At 33.5% G+C, this 16,853-nt stretch overlaps 1 protein-coding gene across 1 annotated transcript; it reads left to right on the top strand.

The window, feature by feature from the left end:
- Nucleotides 1-13,474: 13,474 nt before the first annotated feature.
- Nucleotides 13,475-16,632, top strand: LOC120356208 (transcription factor GATA-6-like; the record flags this gene model as incomplete). Its single annotated transcript, XM_039445103.1, has 3 exons — nucleotides 13,475-13,718; nucleotides 14,959-15,204; nucleotides 16,303-16,632. Coding segments are annotated over exons 1-3 (678 nt in total), but the record flags the coding sequence as incomplete, so codon positions are not given.
- Nucleotides 16,633-16,853: the final 221 nt, after the last annotated feature.

Below are 16,853 nucleotides of genomic sequence, written 5' to 3'. Positions count from 1 at the left end.
ATTCAGAATTTTTTTCAGCCTATCTATCATGGATCTTAACGATATACACCTTGAAAATCTCGTGTTCTATTGAAGTTCGTTACTATTCATAGAAACTTGAGATGTTTGTATTATGTAGATCGATGTTATGTAATATCACAATCAGAGAGAATAGAACTATAAATAAAAATATAAATCTGAGTACCGTTTTCAAATTATTTCGTCACGAAATGTTTCGGCTATTAATGCCATTTTCAAGTAAAATCTACTTGAAAATGGCATTAGTAGTTGAAACATGTCGTGACAAAATAATTTGAAAACGGTACTCAGATTTATATTTTTATTATATTCAAAAGCCTTAAAGAAAAAAGAGATTAGAACTAAATTTCTATTCCACTCTCTCTGGTCACAAACTATAGGTACTAAATACTGATTTTCTGTCCTCTTGAAAATCTCATTCATTGAGATGAATAATCTTTTGACTCACTTTGAATGATTCATCATTCCTGTTGAGAATCATTCGCTCCTGATTAATTCTGAATAAAATTAATGATTCTAACAAACTGGTTTTCTAGAACTTATATTTTGATGGCATGTGGTGATTTCAAACGCTGTGATCACGTTATTTCTAAAGATTTTCTCATTACAACCCTCGGCATGGTATGGGAATTTTTTTTAGGTTGTATTTGAACATAGAATAGATAGCTACACACTTACTAGCTACTACCATAGAATAAACAGTCTTATAGGTTTTCTCTACTACTAGGTTTAGGTTTCTACGTGTACACAGTAGGGATGGGTATCGAAATACAAAACATTGATGTTTTTCTCACCTTCATCGATAAGTGAAAAATCTGGTGTGGTGCACTCACACAACTTTCCTTGCCGTTATGAAAATTGATCACCTGACGCTAGTGTAAACGCGCATCTCAAGTCAAAGATCTGAGCCAGCTGGTGACAGTTCAATAACACTGGATACAAACAAGATCTGTATCTCTTCATAGTGAATGATATAATAGAATCAGAGTTGCCAAAAGTTTGCAATTGAATAATTACATTTTCTCAAATTTCATGCTTATTTTCAATTTTAGGTGAAAATGTTACTGGACATCAATTGAAGAGATTTCCATGTTCAATTTTTTCCACTCGAAATTTTTCGTTCAAATTATATCTGAGGAATCTAAAATCGGACTTTGCATAGATGGGGCGGAACTCCTGAAATTTTACAGATATGGAACTTATGGCAGTTGATATACCTTATCAATGACTATTTTAGGTATAAATTGATCAAAATCGTTGGAGCCGTTTTCGAGAAAATCGCGAAAAACCCGGTTTTTGACAACATTTTATCCATTTTAGCCGCCATCTGAATCGCATTTGATCGAAATTGTTCATGTCGGATACTTATAGCGTAAGGACCTTAAGTTCCAAATTTCAAGTCATTCCGTTAATTGGGAGATGAGATATCGTGTACACAGACGCACATACACTCATACACACACACACACACACACACACACACACACACAACACACACACACACACACATACAGACCAATACCCAAAAACCACTTTTTCGGACTCAGGGGGCCTTGAAACGTATAGAAATTTAGAAATTGGGGTACCTTAATTTTTTTCGGAAAGCAATACTTTCCTTACCTATGGTAATAGGGCAAGGAAAGTAAAAACATCGAACAGTAAACATCGATGTATTGCCCTAAGTTTTTACGGATGATACTACGAAGACTATTATATCCTTAAAGCTAGCTATAGGTTTCATCTGCTACTACTTACTACTAGCAATATTTATTTATTGCCGATTTTCCATGTAAGGTGAAAAATCATTTCAACATTTTCAAAAATTGTAGAGGAGAACTGAAGCCGTTATTCACGAATGAGATCATAGAAGAGATGAATCTCTGTTTGAAAATGTTATAATTAGATCATAAAACAATGTTTGTTTGAATCATCGTAACACGTGAACGTTTGGAAAGTTATTCCCATCTCCCAATGTTGTTTTTCCATGAAAATGTAGTCGTAAAATGTTACAATTCTTGTAAACATCATCCAATTGAAAGCTTTTCCTCATCAGACAACAAACATGTTTACTAATCGAAGCTGCAACATTTTTACATGAACTGATTCACTCAAGTCGTATATGATTCAGGAAATCTCTCATCATAAACAGAATTTAATGTTGTTGCTTTTCTAGGAAATTCCGTATTAGTTCATGTTCATGGGAAGACTCAGAGACAAACGAATTTAGTTTGAAAGGTAGCTTCGTAATATGTGTTACAATGTTGCTGTAATGCTGTAAAAGTGTAGAACACAACAAATTAATAAAAAACAATGGAGTTATAAAAACATGGAGTACCCTTTTTATTTAAACATTTCAAAACTCTAAAACATTTTAACAACTTCTAGTTTCGGCCTACTTTGGCCATACAAGTGAAGTGAAGTAATTCTATGAAATGGCTAACACAACAAAGTAGGCCTATGAACAAATAGGAGAGTTTCATATATATTTCCACCTTTTAATGACTCGAGATTTTGGTGAAGGGCTGTTCACCTTGATGTGTCCAGCTTGAATGTTTTTAATTAAATTTCGAAACCAATTTTGTGTACTGTTTTTTGTAGTACTGTACTTATCCATTTATCCCCTGTTTGACCTTCACCAAAATAAGCTTCACAAAGCTTCTATAGTGAGGTTCACTTGAATCTGTCAGCATTGGTTAAATTATTAATTATATTTTTCAAATCAACATTATTAATTATATTTTTCAATCAACAATTATTAATTATATTTTTCAAATCAACAATTATTAATTATATTTTTCTAATCAACAATTATTAATTTATTTTTCAAATCAACAATTACTAATTATATTTTTCAAATCAACAATAATTATTAATTATATTTTTCAAATCAACAATTATTAATTATATTTTTCAAATCAACAATTATTAATTTTTTTTTCAAATCAACAATTACTAATTATATTTTCAAATCAACAATAATTATTAATTATATTTTTCAAATCAACAATTATTAATTATATTTTTCTAATCAACAATTATTAATTATATTTTTCAAATCAACAATTACTAATTATATTTTTCAAATGAACAATAATTATTAATTATATTTTTCAAATCAACAATTATTAATTATATTTTCAAATCAACAATGTCTAAATGAAGCTTCTTAGGTAATACAGTAATTTAGGCTTACATAGAGAAAAATGTTTTAAATGAGCATTGATGTTTATTTATAAGGAATGCCAAACAAAGCTTCAACAGTAATAATAATCACAAACTGTCAGCATTAGTTTAAGGGAAGCATTGATGTTTATTCATAAGGAATGCTGACAGTTTGAAATGAATCTCTCACTGTAGTTTGCTATCGGTATGACCCAGTAGAAGAATAGTAAAGTTTTAAGTACGGAGTATGTCTCATTCATGACTTCTGGTATTGCGTAACTATGTGTGTACTCAAACACAATATCGTACGTGCCAAGTGAAAATAATGTGTCCCAATATCCTCTTAGTTGTGTGTTAATTTCATTCATGATTTCATCATCTGCGACGACAAATCCTGTTGGTTTCAATCTTCATTAATAATGCATTTTTATGAAGTTTTCAGATTCTTTTGTGTTGGTGCAATGCATTTGCATAAATATTGCAATATTTTAATCTACTCGGCAAGAAATTTGTTCATCTTTCGAAAATAGTAATATTTTATGAGGTAGGTTGGCCTATTAATGCGGTTGGGAAGTAGCTGTTACTACTTGATAAAACAATAAAGAATTATCTCATCAAAGAAATATCTTTGGAGATGATTGTGTTGTTTCTAGTATAATTTCAATAAGTAAACTTCCTCCTAAACTTCGCTAATTATATTTATACTGTAATTGATGTACGTACCTACACATATTCTCAATGTTTATACTCTAGTATTTGGTATCGTAGGTAAAACACATTTTTATTCAGGAAAGGTTTTCAAGTTCAAATATAGTGTGTAAATTGAAGTTGGTTTGAAAATTGCAAGCGGGATTTTCATGGGAAGGAGCGCAGATTCAAGCCCTGTTTATTTAGTCTATAATTAGAGGTAATAAAGCATGAAGATAAAATGTGTATTTTATTCCACTTGACAAAAACAATATTAGGGCTAATTTTAGTAGATTCAAACTACAAGCTGGATTTTCATGACTCAGATCACACACTTTCAAGCCCTGTTTATCGAGTTTATGGTTAGAGGTATTGATTGAGCGTAAAGTAAAAAGTAAAATGTGTATCCAATATAAACAATATTAGGGCGAATTTTAGTAGATTTAAATCATTTTCCTCACTTTTGTTTCCACGTGATAAATAAACAAATTATTTATTTATTTCAAAGTGTTTAATAATAAAGTTCATTTTATTCATAATTATACATTAATAATATCATGTAAAATCTCTAAGAATAATTCCTCTATCTGTTTACCTCAGAAGGTAAACACCTGAATACATTTTAAAACCTTGTCATACATACACTGTCTATAGTTTTATATAAATTTATTATTTCAGTCCATTAAAGTTCCTGTTAAAACCAAGTTTTCAAAAAAATTGCTGTGCTTTAGAATTTAAAAATGGAATTTCAATGAGAGTGACCTTCATTATTATTGATTTATTACTTTACCGGTAGCCTACACTTTAATGGAGTTACCTACCGTCTTGGAATTCTTCAAATTTATGTACCTGAAAGATGAAATTTTTAGTCTCTGATGAACAATAATCTCAAATTTGAATTATTGAAATACAGTGAGTCCGAGTACAATAATATTCTCATCACAGTAATAGCTTTTGAATAATTTTGTGCTTGTTGAATTAAAATTATTGAGAGAATAATTTTGTGCTTGTTGAATTAAAATTATTGAATTAAAGGGTACTAAAAGGTTTTTGTATTGTTTTTATGAATTTGTACAAAAGTAGCCCATGTAAGTGGAGTGTTTTTAACAAATTATTTTATGAAATTCCAGTCTGGATTGAAAATTTCAATAAAATAATTTAATAGGGTGATTTGAAAATAGTGTGGTGGATCCATAATAACTGCACATTGATTAAACTATATTGAATTACAATGAAAGGAATGCAAGGAATGTTGGAGTGAACAGCGTTTGGTATGGATTACTACATAGGAGCCTAGTGATAGCTGGCAGGTCCTACGTGAAAGAAGTCACGTAATCTTGATCCGTGATGAATGGGTGCTGAGAGGCAACTTGACAACAGGCATGTAGGGTTCTGAGATGCTGGGGGAGCATGGAGAGGGAAGATTGGATAGAGAGGGTGGATAGGATAGAGAGGGTAGATGGGATAGAGAGGGTAGATTCGATAGAGATGGTTGTTGGATAAGGTGGTAGTGAGGTGGAGAGGTTAGATGTGGTAGAGATGGTAGATCGGGTAGAGAGGGTAGATAGGGTAGAAAGGTAGATTGGGTATAGAGAGGATAGATATATAGAGATAGATTGAGGGTGTATATGAATAAGGAGGTAGATAGAGAGAGTAGATGGGACAGAGAGTATAGATGTAAATAGGATAGATGGGGTAGAGAGTGTAGATGGATAAAGAGGGTAAGTATGATAGAGAAGCTGGATGAATAGAGAGGGTAATAATAGTCTAGAGAAGGTAAATGGATAGAGAGGGTAGACAGCTAGAGAGGGTAGATTGGAAGGAAAGGTAGAAGTGAGCTTAGATGAGAAGATTTGTTAGATTAATCAGATAGAGCATCTCGAAGCGTGTTGGTGCTGTGTCTTCCAAAAGTAGAAATTTTTCAAGACATTTCGACACTTGAAAATGACTCTTGAGAGTTGAAACAAGTTTTGTTGTGATAAAATGAAAGGGTACTTTATAAGTTTTATAGTATTTCAATAATTTCAGTAGCCCCAAAAAGAAAAGTAACTATTTAAAATTTCAAAGACTTGACAACTTATTTGACAGATCTATCAGTTTTCATTTGATGATCATCCAATATTGTAAATCAGTTTTTTAACATTTCAGTTTCAAAAACTTCAACTGAGTTGTGGTCGATGTTGTAGAAACGTTCCATGATGAAATAAAACACATAGATGTTGTCAGTTTTCTACACTTTAATTTGGTACACGACCATGGTTTCAGTTTCATTTATTCATTAATATACAGGTAAAAGTAAACATATGTACAATAAGATGCTGTTGAATTGAATCAAAATGGAAAAATATATTTTGTTTTACTGGATAGTTTTATTCATACTGACATGAGTTTTCATCCTCATTGTATAGTTTTCTTCTCTTCTTCTTTTTCATCATGTTTCTACTTAACTGATTCCATTTTCCTGTTTGAATTCCTTTATTCGCTTCGAATTATGATGTCATACGCGTTGAAACTTGTGTGTTATTTAAATAAAACACAATAAATTCATATTACAATATTGTATTTGTTTCTCATCCAATAAAAAAATGAAGTAAAACAAGTGAAAAACAACGGTATTTTTCTATTTTTGCATCACTGATTGATCGTCCATGATAAATTCGATGTGGAATTTATTGTTTGTTGAAAAATCCAATCAAATTCGTTAGTATTTACAAAAACTTCCAATTTAATTAGTGAAAATGGAATTTCAATCATGAAAAATGTGTTGGACGGACGCACATCAGTTGAATTGCTTTTATCTTATTGGACGCACTTGAAAAACGTCCAATTCAATTGCGAGATTGCCAGAAGGGAATGCAATCGAAAAAGGCGAGAATCAAAAGAAATGTAGTGAATCAAGGGATTGCTTGGAAGCGGAAAAAGGAATAAAAGAATCGGTATGACAAGGAGAGCGTGAAATAGAGAGAGAGGGGGGAGAGAAAGAGTGAGAGAGTGAGGTAGTTAGTGTGTGAGGAAGCGAAAGAGTGATTGGGAGTGGGAAGTTATATTGTTGAGAGAATGGAGAGTATTGAAGAAGGAAGTATTGGAGAGTGAATAAAAAACTGGAGATAAAGGAGCAGAAGAGAGTTAGTTGCACATGAAGATAGAAAACTGGAAAAGGATCGAGAAGAGGTACAGTATCAAAGAGGGATGCAAAAGACTATAAGATTATATTGGGAGTGAGGACCTATACTAATGAAAAGGAAACAACTTGGAGTGAAAGAATACTGATGGAAATTAATGAGAAATTTCATTTATTCAAATGATAATTAATGAATAATTATTACTAAACAAAAATCCAAATTAAATGCTGTAAATTAAGAAAGAATACATTTTGTACATTAAGTGATGATAAGAAAGGGAGGTGACGATGGAAAAGCGCTGGTTAGGTTTCTTTTTGAGAGAGAGATAGAGAATTACAAGTAGGATAATGAAATATGGAGGAGAAAGAGAAAGAATATATGAAAATTAAAGAAGAAGAAGAGTAGAATTGAAAAAGGGATGATGGAGAAAGAGATTCTATTTTAAATAATAAATCTAGATATTAACGCAGAAGATGATATAGTGTGTTGGAGAGAGACATAATGAGAAAGGAAGAGGAGAATCAGAAGATGGAGAATAGATTAATATTATAAAAGATGGGGGGAGATAGATAAAGAGGTCCAAGAAAAAGTTTTATATTGTATTAGAAGGACTCTCCTTCTAAGCGAGTGAGGGCATTGTAGGATCAGAGGAGAGATACATAAAAAGTGTTAGTGATACGGTGAGGGTGAATAAGAGGGAAAGATTCAGAGAGCAACTTAGAAGTCTAGAAAATTGAGTTTGTGAAAAGAACCAAGATAACTAAAAATTGTCTGTAATACAAGATGAAAAAGAGCGATTGAGTCAAGAGAGAGAGAATAAGAGAATGTGCAAGGTAAAGAGGAGTATGTAAGATGAGAAACAAATAAAGAAAGATACCAGAAGGAAAAACGCATGAAAAATTCGTCGTTTGCAATCTTCCAGTGTATTGTGCCTCGTATACTAACTGGGCGTCAACACCATACCTTACATTACGATACGACATTGCAGTATTTGGTGTGAAGTATAGAATCTTCTATTGTAGCGTGAGGTTCACTTTAAACTGTCAGCATTCCTCTATATAAAAATGAATGCCTCCCATTCAACTAATGATGACACTATGAAGTGAATCTCACTATAGCGTGGTAGGCACGACCATTTGTAAGAGAAAGAGAGAGAGTGTGTGTGTGAGAGAGAGTTAGCTGGTGGTAGGGTGAGGAAAAGGTTAGAGGGAGTATTCCCGATCGTGCATAGCATCAGTTTATTTGTGAATTTATTTCTTGTGCAAGTTTAGCAGTAAAGGGTTGGAGAAAGAGGGTAGGTTGTGGTTTGCGGGTAAGACGGCCATAACTTTGATCAGCGGTTGAGATTAGTGCATCCTTATCGTACCTGTAAACGTGTGAGGTCGTTGTTAAATCCTTACTAACTCTATATTGCCTACTCTTTTTGGGCAAGGTTCTAGATTTCAAATCTTTGGATAGGATCTTGTCCAACGAACCTAATTAGATATAAATGTATATCCAATTATAATAATTATTTCGTTTGTTCCTGTCTAGTGATTCTTTATGCCAATATTAGAGTAATAATCCACTGTTTTAACAGCTTTGTCATTGAATATGAAAAGGTAATTCAAGATCATGGTCAATATTCAAATATTCAAGGTCATGTCACAAGGCATGGCAACATTTTAAGAGGTGGTCATCTGATTGTATATCACCACAGTCGCAGTGCGGATCGTCAATATGCCACCAGGTTATTATTTTAATGATAATAGTGGAATATATTTATTTATTTAAATTTTTCACAATGAAGCACTGATCGGGAGAGAAAAACTAAGGATACTCCTTGTACTATTTATCTCCCAAATTTAGATAATAAAAAGTCCAAAATAGGGTTATGATTCCACTTTACTAAAATTTAGTCAATTTTCTCTCAAGAACAACAAAAACTAAGATTTTTAAATTTTGACGGTTGAAAACAGAATAAAAAACAAAAATATGTGTCAAAACACACTAAAATGGTGGAATCAGTGTCCAAGGATTAGTATGTTATAGACCGGAAGTCTGAGGTTTTTTACGGTGACAACATTCTATCTTCGAACAATTCCCTACTAAATACAAAGCTAAACTTGCTATTGTTTCAGTAAATAGAATATTTTGATAATATGTATTACTTATGGTAACTTATGGAAATCCCTAATTTGAACTCGGTAATGAACAGTCGTAGCACTTTATTAACGGTAGAAATTAAATAAAATCTGTGAAAAATAGATTGTACCAAAATACCAATGTACCTGTATTCTAGGTACCTTGATTGTACATAAAAGTCTATTCGATTTCCAGTTGTCAGTGATCATTAGTGTAATAGTCTTACTTATTGTTTTAACTTATCTAGATTCTAAACGTTTTGTTTATAGCCTATAAATTGCACTTTAAATTGGACAAAAATAAGAGGTGGTAAGCATAACCTATTTTGGACTATTTCTATTAAAATTTGGGAAAGGATCAGTGCTGGGTTTTAAGCCTGTCGTTCCTTTCCCAATCATCATAATGAGTCAATAATGATATTGTATCTACGAATGTATGAATAAATAAATAAATTTTCAGCTAATAAAGACAGAGTTGCTGTTCCTCTGAGAGGACCCGGAGGTAAGATTTTAACTACTCTGCTGTATGTGATGTAGCGCTGAGACACAGACAATGAATCATTCAATATTAGAATGCCCAATTTTTAAATTTAATGGAAACCTTGACGAGGTGCATCAAGCAACACCAAATTTCATCCAATGGCTAGACACACTAAATTTAACTGTGTGACTTAACCATAGAGAAAGGATAATAAGCATAATATTGCTATATTGCTTGTCTCTGCTTCTACTTAGTAAAGAAAATGATGTTATGTGCTCTATCTCATATATATATATAACTACTATATATAACTATATATAGACAGATATATATTATATCAGGGTGATTCACGAGGATATGCGGTAACTTTGAGAGCTCATTCAATATGTAAAAATAATGAAAAAAACTTATATAAACATAGGTCCGGAAATGTTTCGTTAGCGAGTTATACAGGGTTAAAGATTTCGCCTGGATTTCAGTTCCGCTGAGTAAATGAAGACTCTCTGAAATTCTGGGAAGTTAAATTAGGGGCAAATGCCATTGTTTCTTATGGTTTTTACCTGAAAAATTGATTAGAACAGGTCCCAGAACTGTAAGATGAGTAGTTTTTGAGTAATCCAGTGTAAAATGCAAAAACATTGAGTAAAAAAACACAATTTTTACATTTGGCCAGCAATCGCTTTGTTATTTTACCAATAAACTGATCAAATTTCAGAACAAAACTTGTAGAAAATTTAATTCTAAACAAAACGGTATGATTAAAGTATACAGAAGTGAACAGATAATCAATTAAAGGAAGTTTTATTGAAAACTGTAATGTAAAGTTATGCAATAAAATTACAGTAAATGCTCAAAAATGTTGCCATTAACTTCAATGCATCTTTCTGCTCGTTTAAGAATTGCTCTTGTTGCTTTTCGTAGTTCTACGGGGCTCTCCTTTAACTGCACAAAGGCTTCATTAATCGATCAAGTAACGCCTCACGGGAATTTACTTTGACCTCGTAAACATGATCTTTCATTCATCCCCATATGCAGAAGTCCAATGGCGTATGATCTGGTGACCTTGTTGGCCAGTGTATAGGACCACCACGACCGATCCATTTATTGGGAACTGATGATTTAGATAGGTGGAAACATCATTTGAAAAATGTGGCGGTGCGCCATCATGCTGGAAGTACATCTTGCGTCGCGTTGCAAGAGGAACATCTTCCAGCAATGTCGGTAATCTTCTTGAAGAAACTGTAAGTACGCCTGACCTGTTAAGCGCTCTAGAAAAATAAACGGTCCAATTAGCTTATCATCAATAACACCACACCATACATTAATGTTAAAACGGTATTGAAAGTTACGTTCAATGTTGCATGAGGGTTCTTCTGCCATGAATGTTGGTTTCGTAATTGTTGATACCATCACGAGTGAACTGTGACTCATCGGTAAATAAAATGTACTTAAAGTTGACGATGATTGACTAACCAATTGCAGTACTCCAAGCGATGTTCATTGTCTCCTGGTTGTAAATGCTGTACTTTTTGTTTATGGTAGGGATAAAGGTTGTTCTTATTAAGTGTTCTCCAAACTTTACTTTGCGAAACCTAAACGCTTTGAAATACGTCTTGTACTAATACCTGGACTACGTTCAACAGCAGCAATAATGTTTTCTTCTACATTAACATCATGTTGGCGAGGGTGGTCAGACGGATCTTTACGCTTGGAAGTGATCCTGTTTCCCGTAACGTACGAAATGTAGAAAATAATGGTTCTAGCATTTGGAATTCTACGATAAGGGTAACGTTGTCTGTATTCTTCCACAGCGATTGTAGCATTGCCTTCACATACCCGTAAATAAACACCATATCGGCGTATTCTTCAGTTGAAAATAAGTATGGCATTACTACTCCAACAATTTATAATACTATGGACAAAACAATGCTAACATGGACTAAAATTCAATACGACGAACAGAACAATACACACGTGGACTAAAACTCAGTTGTTACCTCTCAAGGAATTAAAATTCTACATTCAAATCACATCATTGTTGATCAGCACATATTACGAAAAAAAATAAGAAGTATTCAATCATATATTATTTGTACAATAACATGGAAGAATATTCTATTATTTTGTTTGTAACGATAACAATTATTCTTATACTACTTAATTGACGTTTTCAACTACATAGAATGGAAAAACATGGCTTGAAACTACGTTTTCAAGCTTAACATTAACACAAAAATATTAGAAAGAAGTGATTCATAATCATTTGAATGTACCTTATTTATTTATAACTTATACTACTGTATACTTTATTATGTAGTTATTTCTTGTACCATTCTAATAAGGAAAATGAAAATCGATAATTCTCTTCCTTACAAACATAACAAATATAATACCATTATAAATCTTGAGGCTATATGTGCGAAACACTTTTTATTTATCATTCATTTTTTGAGAAGATGAAGTATGTCTAGTACATCTTCATTGAATCATCACTCAGTGTAATTTTCAAACAAAGTTATCACATGGTACCGTAATTCAATAGGTTTAAAAAAATTACTATTTTTTCATTTTGGAGTTATTTTGGTTTTAAAAACTTTTTTCACATTACATGGTTGAGCCTCATTGGTCATCCATTGCTTTCTATTATTTCATCTTTTTTTGTGTATGATCTTTTCCTAAGTACTCAAATTCAAAATTCTAATACAACTTTTACTCTAATTCAATTCACGGTACAAGCAATAACAATAAGATCACAAAATCACACAGCTCAGCAAGGTAACAATCAAATAAAATATTATACAATAGATAATACAATTGACAATCTCAGAAAGAGGACTGAGTTCATAGCTTTTATTTAAACAATATAGAAAATATAATTGAAGTCATATGTGTATATGTGAGTTTTGTCTTTTTTTTCTTTCCTATGTATTACATAATATATTAGTGTTTTTATTTATAAGTTTCATATTTGCAAAGTTTCCATGACTCTCTTTTCTTTGTTTCTTTTTTCCTTTCTTCTTGAATTCTTCAGTATTAGTTACATACTCAGTTCTTCTTCTTCTATCTGCTATACTATAAGTTGCAAGGTTTTCTATTATTTTTTTTGTATTTTGTTTTTTCTAAAACTCAATAGTATATTAGTTAATTATTCTATTTTCATTTTAATGTATTATATTTTCAAATTGTATGCTCCATGTGTGTTATGAGGGCAATAATGGGATTCAGTTCCTGGTGCCCTCAAATATGTAAATTTTCAAATAAATAAATAAATAAAATATTGCTCATTTGAGATATTGGTAGAAAATTTGTAGCATTCAAAAAATTGATGGTCGCTTTCTCCAAAAAAGTTGAACTCAAATTATTCTAGTTTAAACCAACAGCTGACTCATTTAAACTCATTATAATTAATGCACCGCACAGGCCACAGTGCCCATGTAGGCTCATTTCGTAATCTATAATATGAAACTTGATAAAAAGAATTGCAATAACATTTCTTTAGATGTATTTGTTAGAAGTGGACTAGCTTGAAATATTGCTTATCTTTCTCTCTCTCTCTCACTCTATCTCTTCCTTCTCTTTTCCTATATTTCTCTCCCATTCTTGCCGTTACTACTCATATTACTCTTTTCCTTACTTTTATACCCTCTACCAGCCTTTGGGGAACTATAGTTGGCTAGGTATTTTTCCTCCCCTTTTCTTCTCAGCACACTTCATCATGAAGCTTTTTTTGTATTCTTGAAATTTGCATTCTTAATGTATTTTGCATATTGTACTTTTTGTACTTTCTATTTTATATCATTGTATTTTTTATATTGTTTTGTATTTTGATTTCTGTTTTTGTATTGTTTTGAATTGAATGAAATTGATTGTAATAAATTATTGTAATTGGTTGTGTTGCAGTACCAGTTGTACAACAGCAGGGGCGTGGCCAGACAGTACACGGGTGCAGGGGGGCGGGGCGATCCGTTTGCCCAGCACCAGCTGGTGTCGTCCATCTTGTGTCCACCGGGCGCCTACCAGTCGATGGCGTCCCCCGCCAAGCATGTCACTGTGGTCGCCGCAGCTCCGCCCCCCCAACAGCAGCCTCCCCAGCTCCAGATTCAGCCGCCCATCATATCACAACAGGTGAGCCAACATTATGTTACTGAAAATTGGAATAGAATTTATTAAAGTTTTGAGCAAGTTTCTCCATTCATAGGGAGATTTACTCTAAATTATTATCAAGGTTACTAATCTCTTAACTTCTAGGGAGATTCTTGTTTCAATTCATTCAAATGAGATAAATCCATAGGAAATTTCTCATTCCGTTCAATTTAATACTGTATATACTTGTCTATTCAATTTATTTAATACCAACCGCAATGAGATGTGTTAGATCTCTCTGTTGATACTCCATTTTATGATTGCATTTTGGTCAATTAACTTATATATTATAATTGAAATATATTTGACCAAACATGGTGAGGTCTACGGTCTACGTTTCAATTCGACGTGATTTGCTTTTGTGGACCATTTCACATTATTATGTAATCAAGGTTATCAATTATTTTACATATAGAGTGTCCCAAAAAGGAATGAAACATTTCAATTGTTAATAAATCATCATTACTTATGATTTTACAATATTTTTCTTTAAAATGGAAAGTGAATTTTCTGCGGTTAATTGTGGAACACATCAGCTAAAAATGCCTCCACGACTTTCGTGAAACACTTCCACTTTTCCAACAAAATTTGTGTCTCCCTGAAGCCTGGACTCACAGTGGTACTTGGTTTGACAGCAGCAATGTTCTTGATAGACCAACCAAGACGTGGGTGTCCTGGAGGTTTAATATCCAAAAGTGAATCTGTTACCTCAAACTTTTCAATGAATCTCTCAAGTGTTGAACTGATTTAGTGAAATTAGCCGACAGAAAATTCCATACACTTTTCGATTTAGCTTAACATTGCCCGTACTTGTAGTGCGTTTTGTGGATCACAATGTTGTGCTCCTCTGTGTGATGCTCTATGTCAATGAACCTTGATAGAACTGATAGATGCAAAACAGTCAGCATCAGTGCTACCATCCTAACATACCAATAATGGCGTAGAATTCATAATTTTGCGTGCTGTTTGAGACACTTTATATTTTCATTTCATGATATGTTTTTTAATTTGAATTAACACTGATTTGCTGACTATTATTCATCATCTGATGTTGTCTTGATTTTATTTAATAACAGTCTATTATTCTAATTATTATGGTTTGTCGATTGTATTATATCAATTGTTAAATATGACGAGACATTTGTCTTGGCAGTCGGCAGTCACTCTGCATTTGCTGAGTGTTTTTATAAGGATATTTATCAATTCGATGCTGTTTGTTTAGTACGTGCCGGTGTCAATGGTGGACGGCAGCAGTGGGCGTGGCCAGCAGATGCTAGGCTGGGGCCAAGCGGCGGCTGCGGCTGCGGCGGCGGCTGCAGCAGCGGCTGCTGCGGCTCGTGGCCAGATGGCGGCCATTGTGCCGAGTTGGGCTGCGGCACCGCCCCCTCCACCCCCGCAGCCGCAGCAGCAAGATGCCGCCGACTGGGCTAGGCCTCCCCTCCTCGTCGACTCATCCAGTCTCATACAGGTCAGCTTTCCATTCATTTAAGACTCTCAAATTCAATTCATCCACTTCAACACAAAACCATCTTAACCTTACAAAACACCGTAATGCGCAAGCGCAGGTAACGTTACCATTCAATCAGTTCCTTGAATGTAACGTTCTTTGTGATAACGGTTACTGAGCACTGTTTAGACATTCCCAATAATATCAACATATTGCCATTTAGAAGCAAAAACACAACCTTCCTAACCTTTACTTTTACCTTGTGAAGATCCACATTCATTTTACGATATGAATATTGCCGGCACGCAATCAGCTGATCGATGCTTGGTCGTAATCAGCTGACCGTTGCCGAGACACATACTCTGCCGGGTCAGTACTCTGTATGTTAGGTTTTGATGATGATCTCTTTCAATTTATGAACGTTACTGTATATATGGATAGAGTGTTTGTGTTGTAGTTACGATAAGATAAGATGTATTATTTATTCAACTCAGCATGTTATTAGTAAAAATAGAGGAAAATTGTATATACTTTCCCAAATTATCGGATGTGGATAATTTTGCTTGACATTATAATCAGTACTAGACCACAGGCAAAGCCCAAAACTGTCTCTCCTGAATTTTAATGAATACGGATATCTAAGAGAAACAAGCTTAGGTTAGGTTTAGCTAGGATAATGATTGAGGTTGATGTTTGAGGTTTTCAAAGAAAAGCAAGGTATTGTGGTTTCTTTTATAAAATAATATGTGTTTAATACCAGAAAGCATAAATGTTACAAAGGCACTTGAATTACTTATTTCAATAATCTTCAATATCTGAATAGCTCTGAATTTGTGTTGGTATGCATCCTAATTCGAGTAAAGGATTTTCTTTCATTCAATATAATATTTATGTTTATTCAATTTCATACTACTCTTTTCAATCAAATCATGTTTATGTCTAATCTATTCTAGTTTACTAATGTATTGTTTTTATTATAAGACCTATTATATTTAATTTCTAATGCAGTATTATTAAAATCTTATTAGTATTAATATTTTACGCCAAAATCATAATATCGACGGTGTATGGGTATTGATTTCTGAACATTTCAAATATAATTTTGTGTCAATTTTGCAGGACCAGCGGCAAGCGGCCGTATTTGCGACAGAGGTGTACGACAGTCTGGTTGACTCGCCTCAGTCGGGCGCCTGGTCAAAGAGAGGCGGTGGCGGAGTGGGGGGTGGTGGTGGCAAATACACAACTGTGCAGCAGCAACCGCCCACATCGGGTCACCACCACCATCATCATCACCACCACCACAACCACCACCTGACGGTGCCCACCAGGGGTCACCACCAGGGTGGCGGTGGCGACAAGAAGGAGGCCACCCATCTCAGTCCCGTCAAGAAGCGTGTCAAGGAGGGCACACCGCCTACTGCCCTGCGTCACTGGGATGCGCCTCTACAGGTATTCATTCACTCATTCATTTGTTTATTTATTTAGTTTTTGTTTGTTCGTTATGTATTTACATGTACATATTTTCATCCTTCCATTATTATTTATCCATTTATTCATTCATCCTTCCATTATTGTATTAATTTATTTTTTCTTCCATTCATTAACTTATTCATCTATTTATTGCAAACAGAAAACATTCTACAGTACAGTAGGCCTATAAATAAATGAAA

The sequence above is a fragment of the Nilaparvata lugens genome, unplaced genomic scaffold (assembly GCF_014356525.2).
Source record: "Nilaparvata lugens isolate BPH unplaced genomic scaffold, ASM1435652v1 scaffold6170, whole genome shotgun sequence".
Taxonomy (NCBI): domain Eukaryota; kingdom Metazoa; phylum Arthropoda; class Insecta; order Hemiptera; family Delphacidae; genus Nilaparvata; species Nilaparvata lugens.
This window is presented reverse-complemented; position numbering and strand designations above follow the sequence as displayed.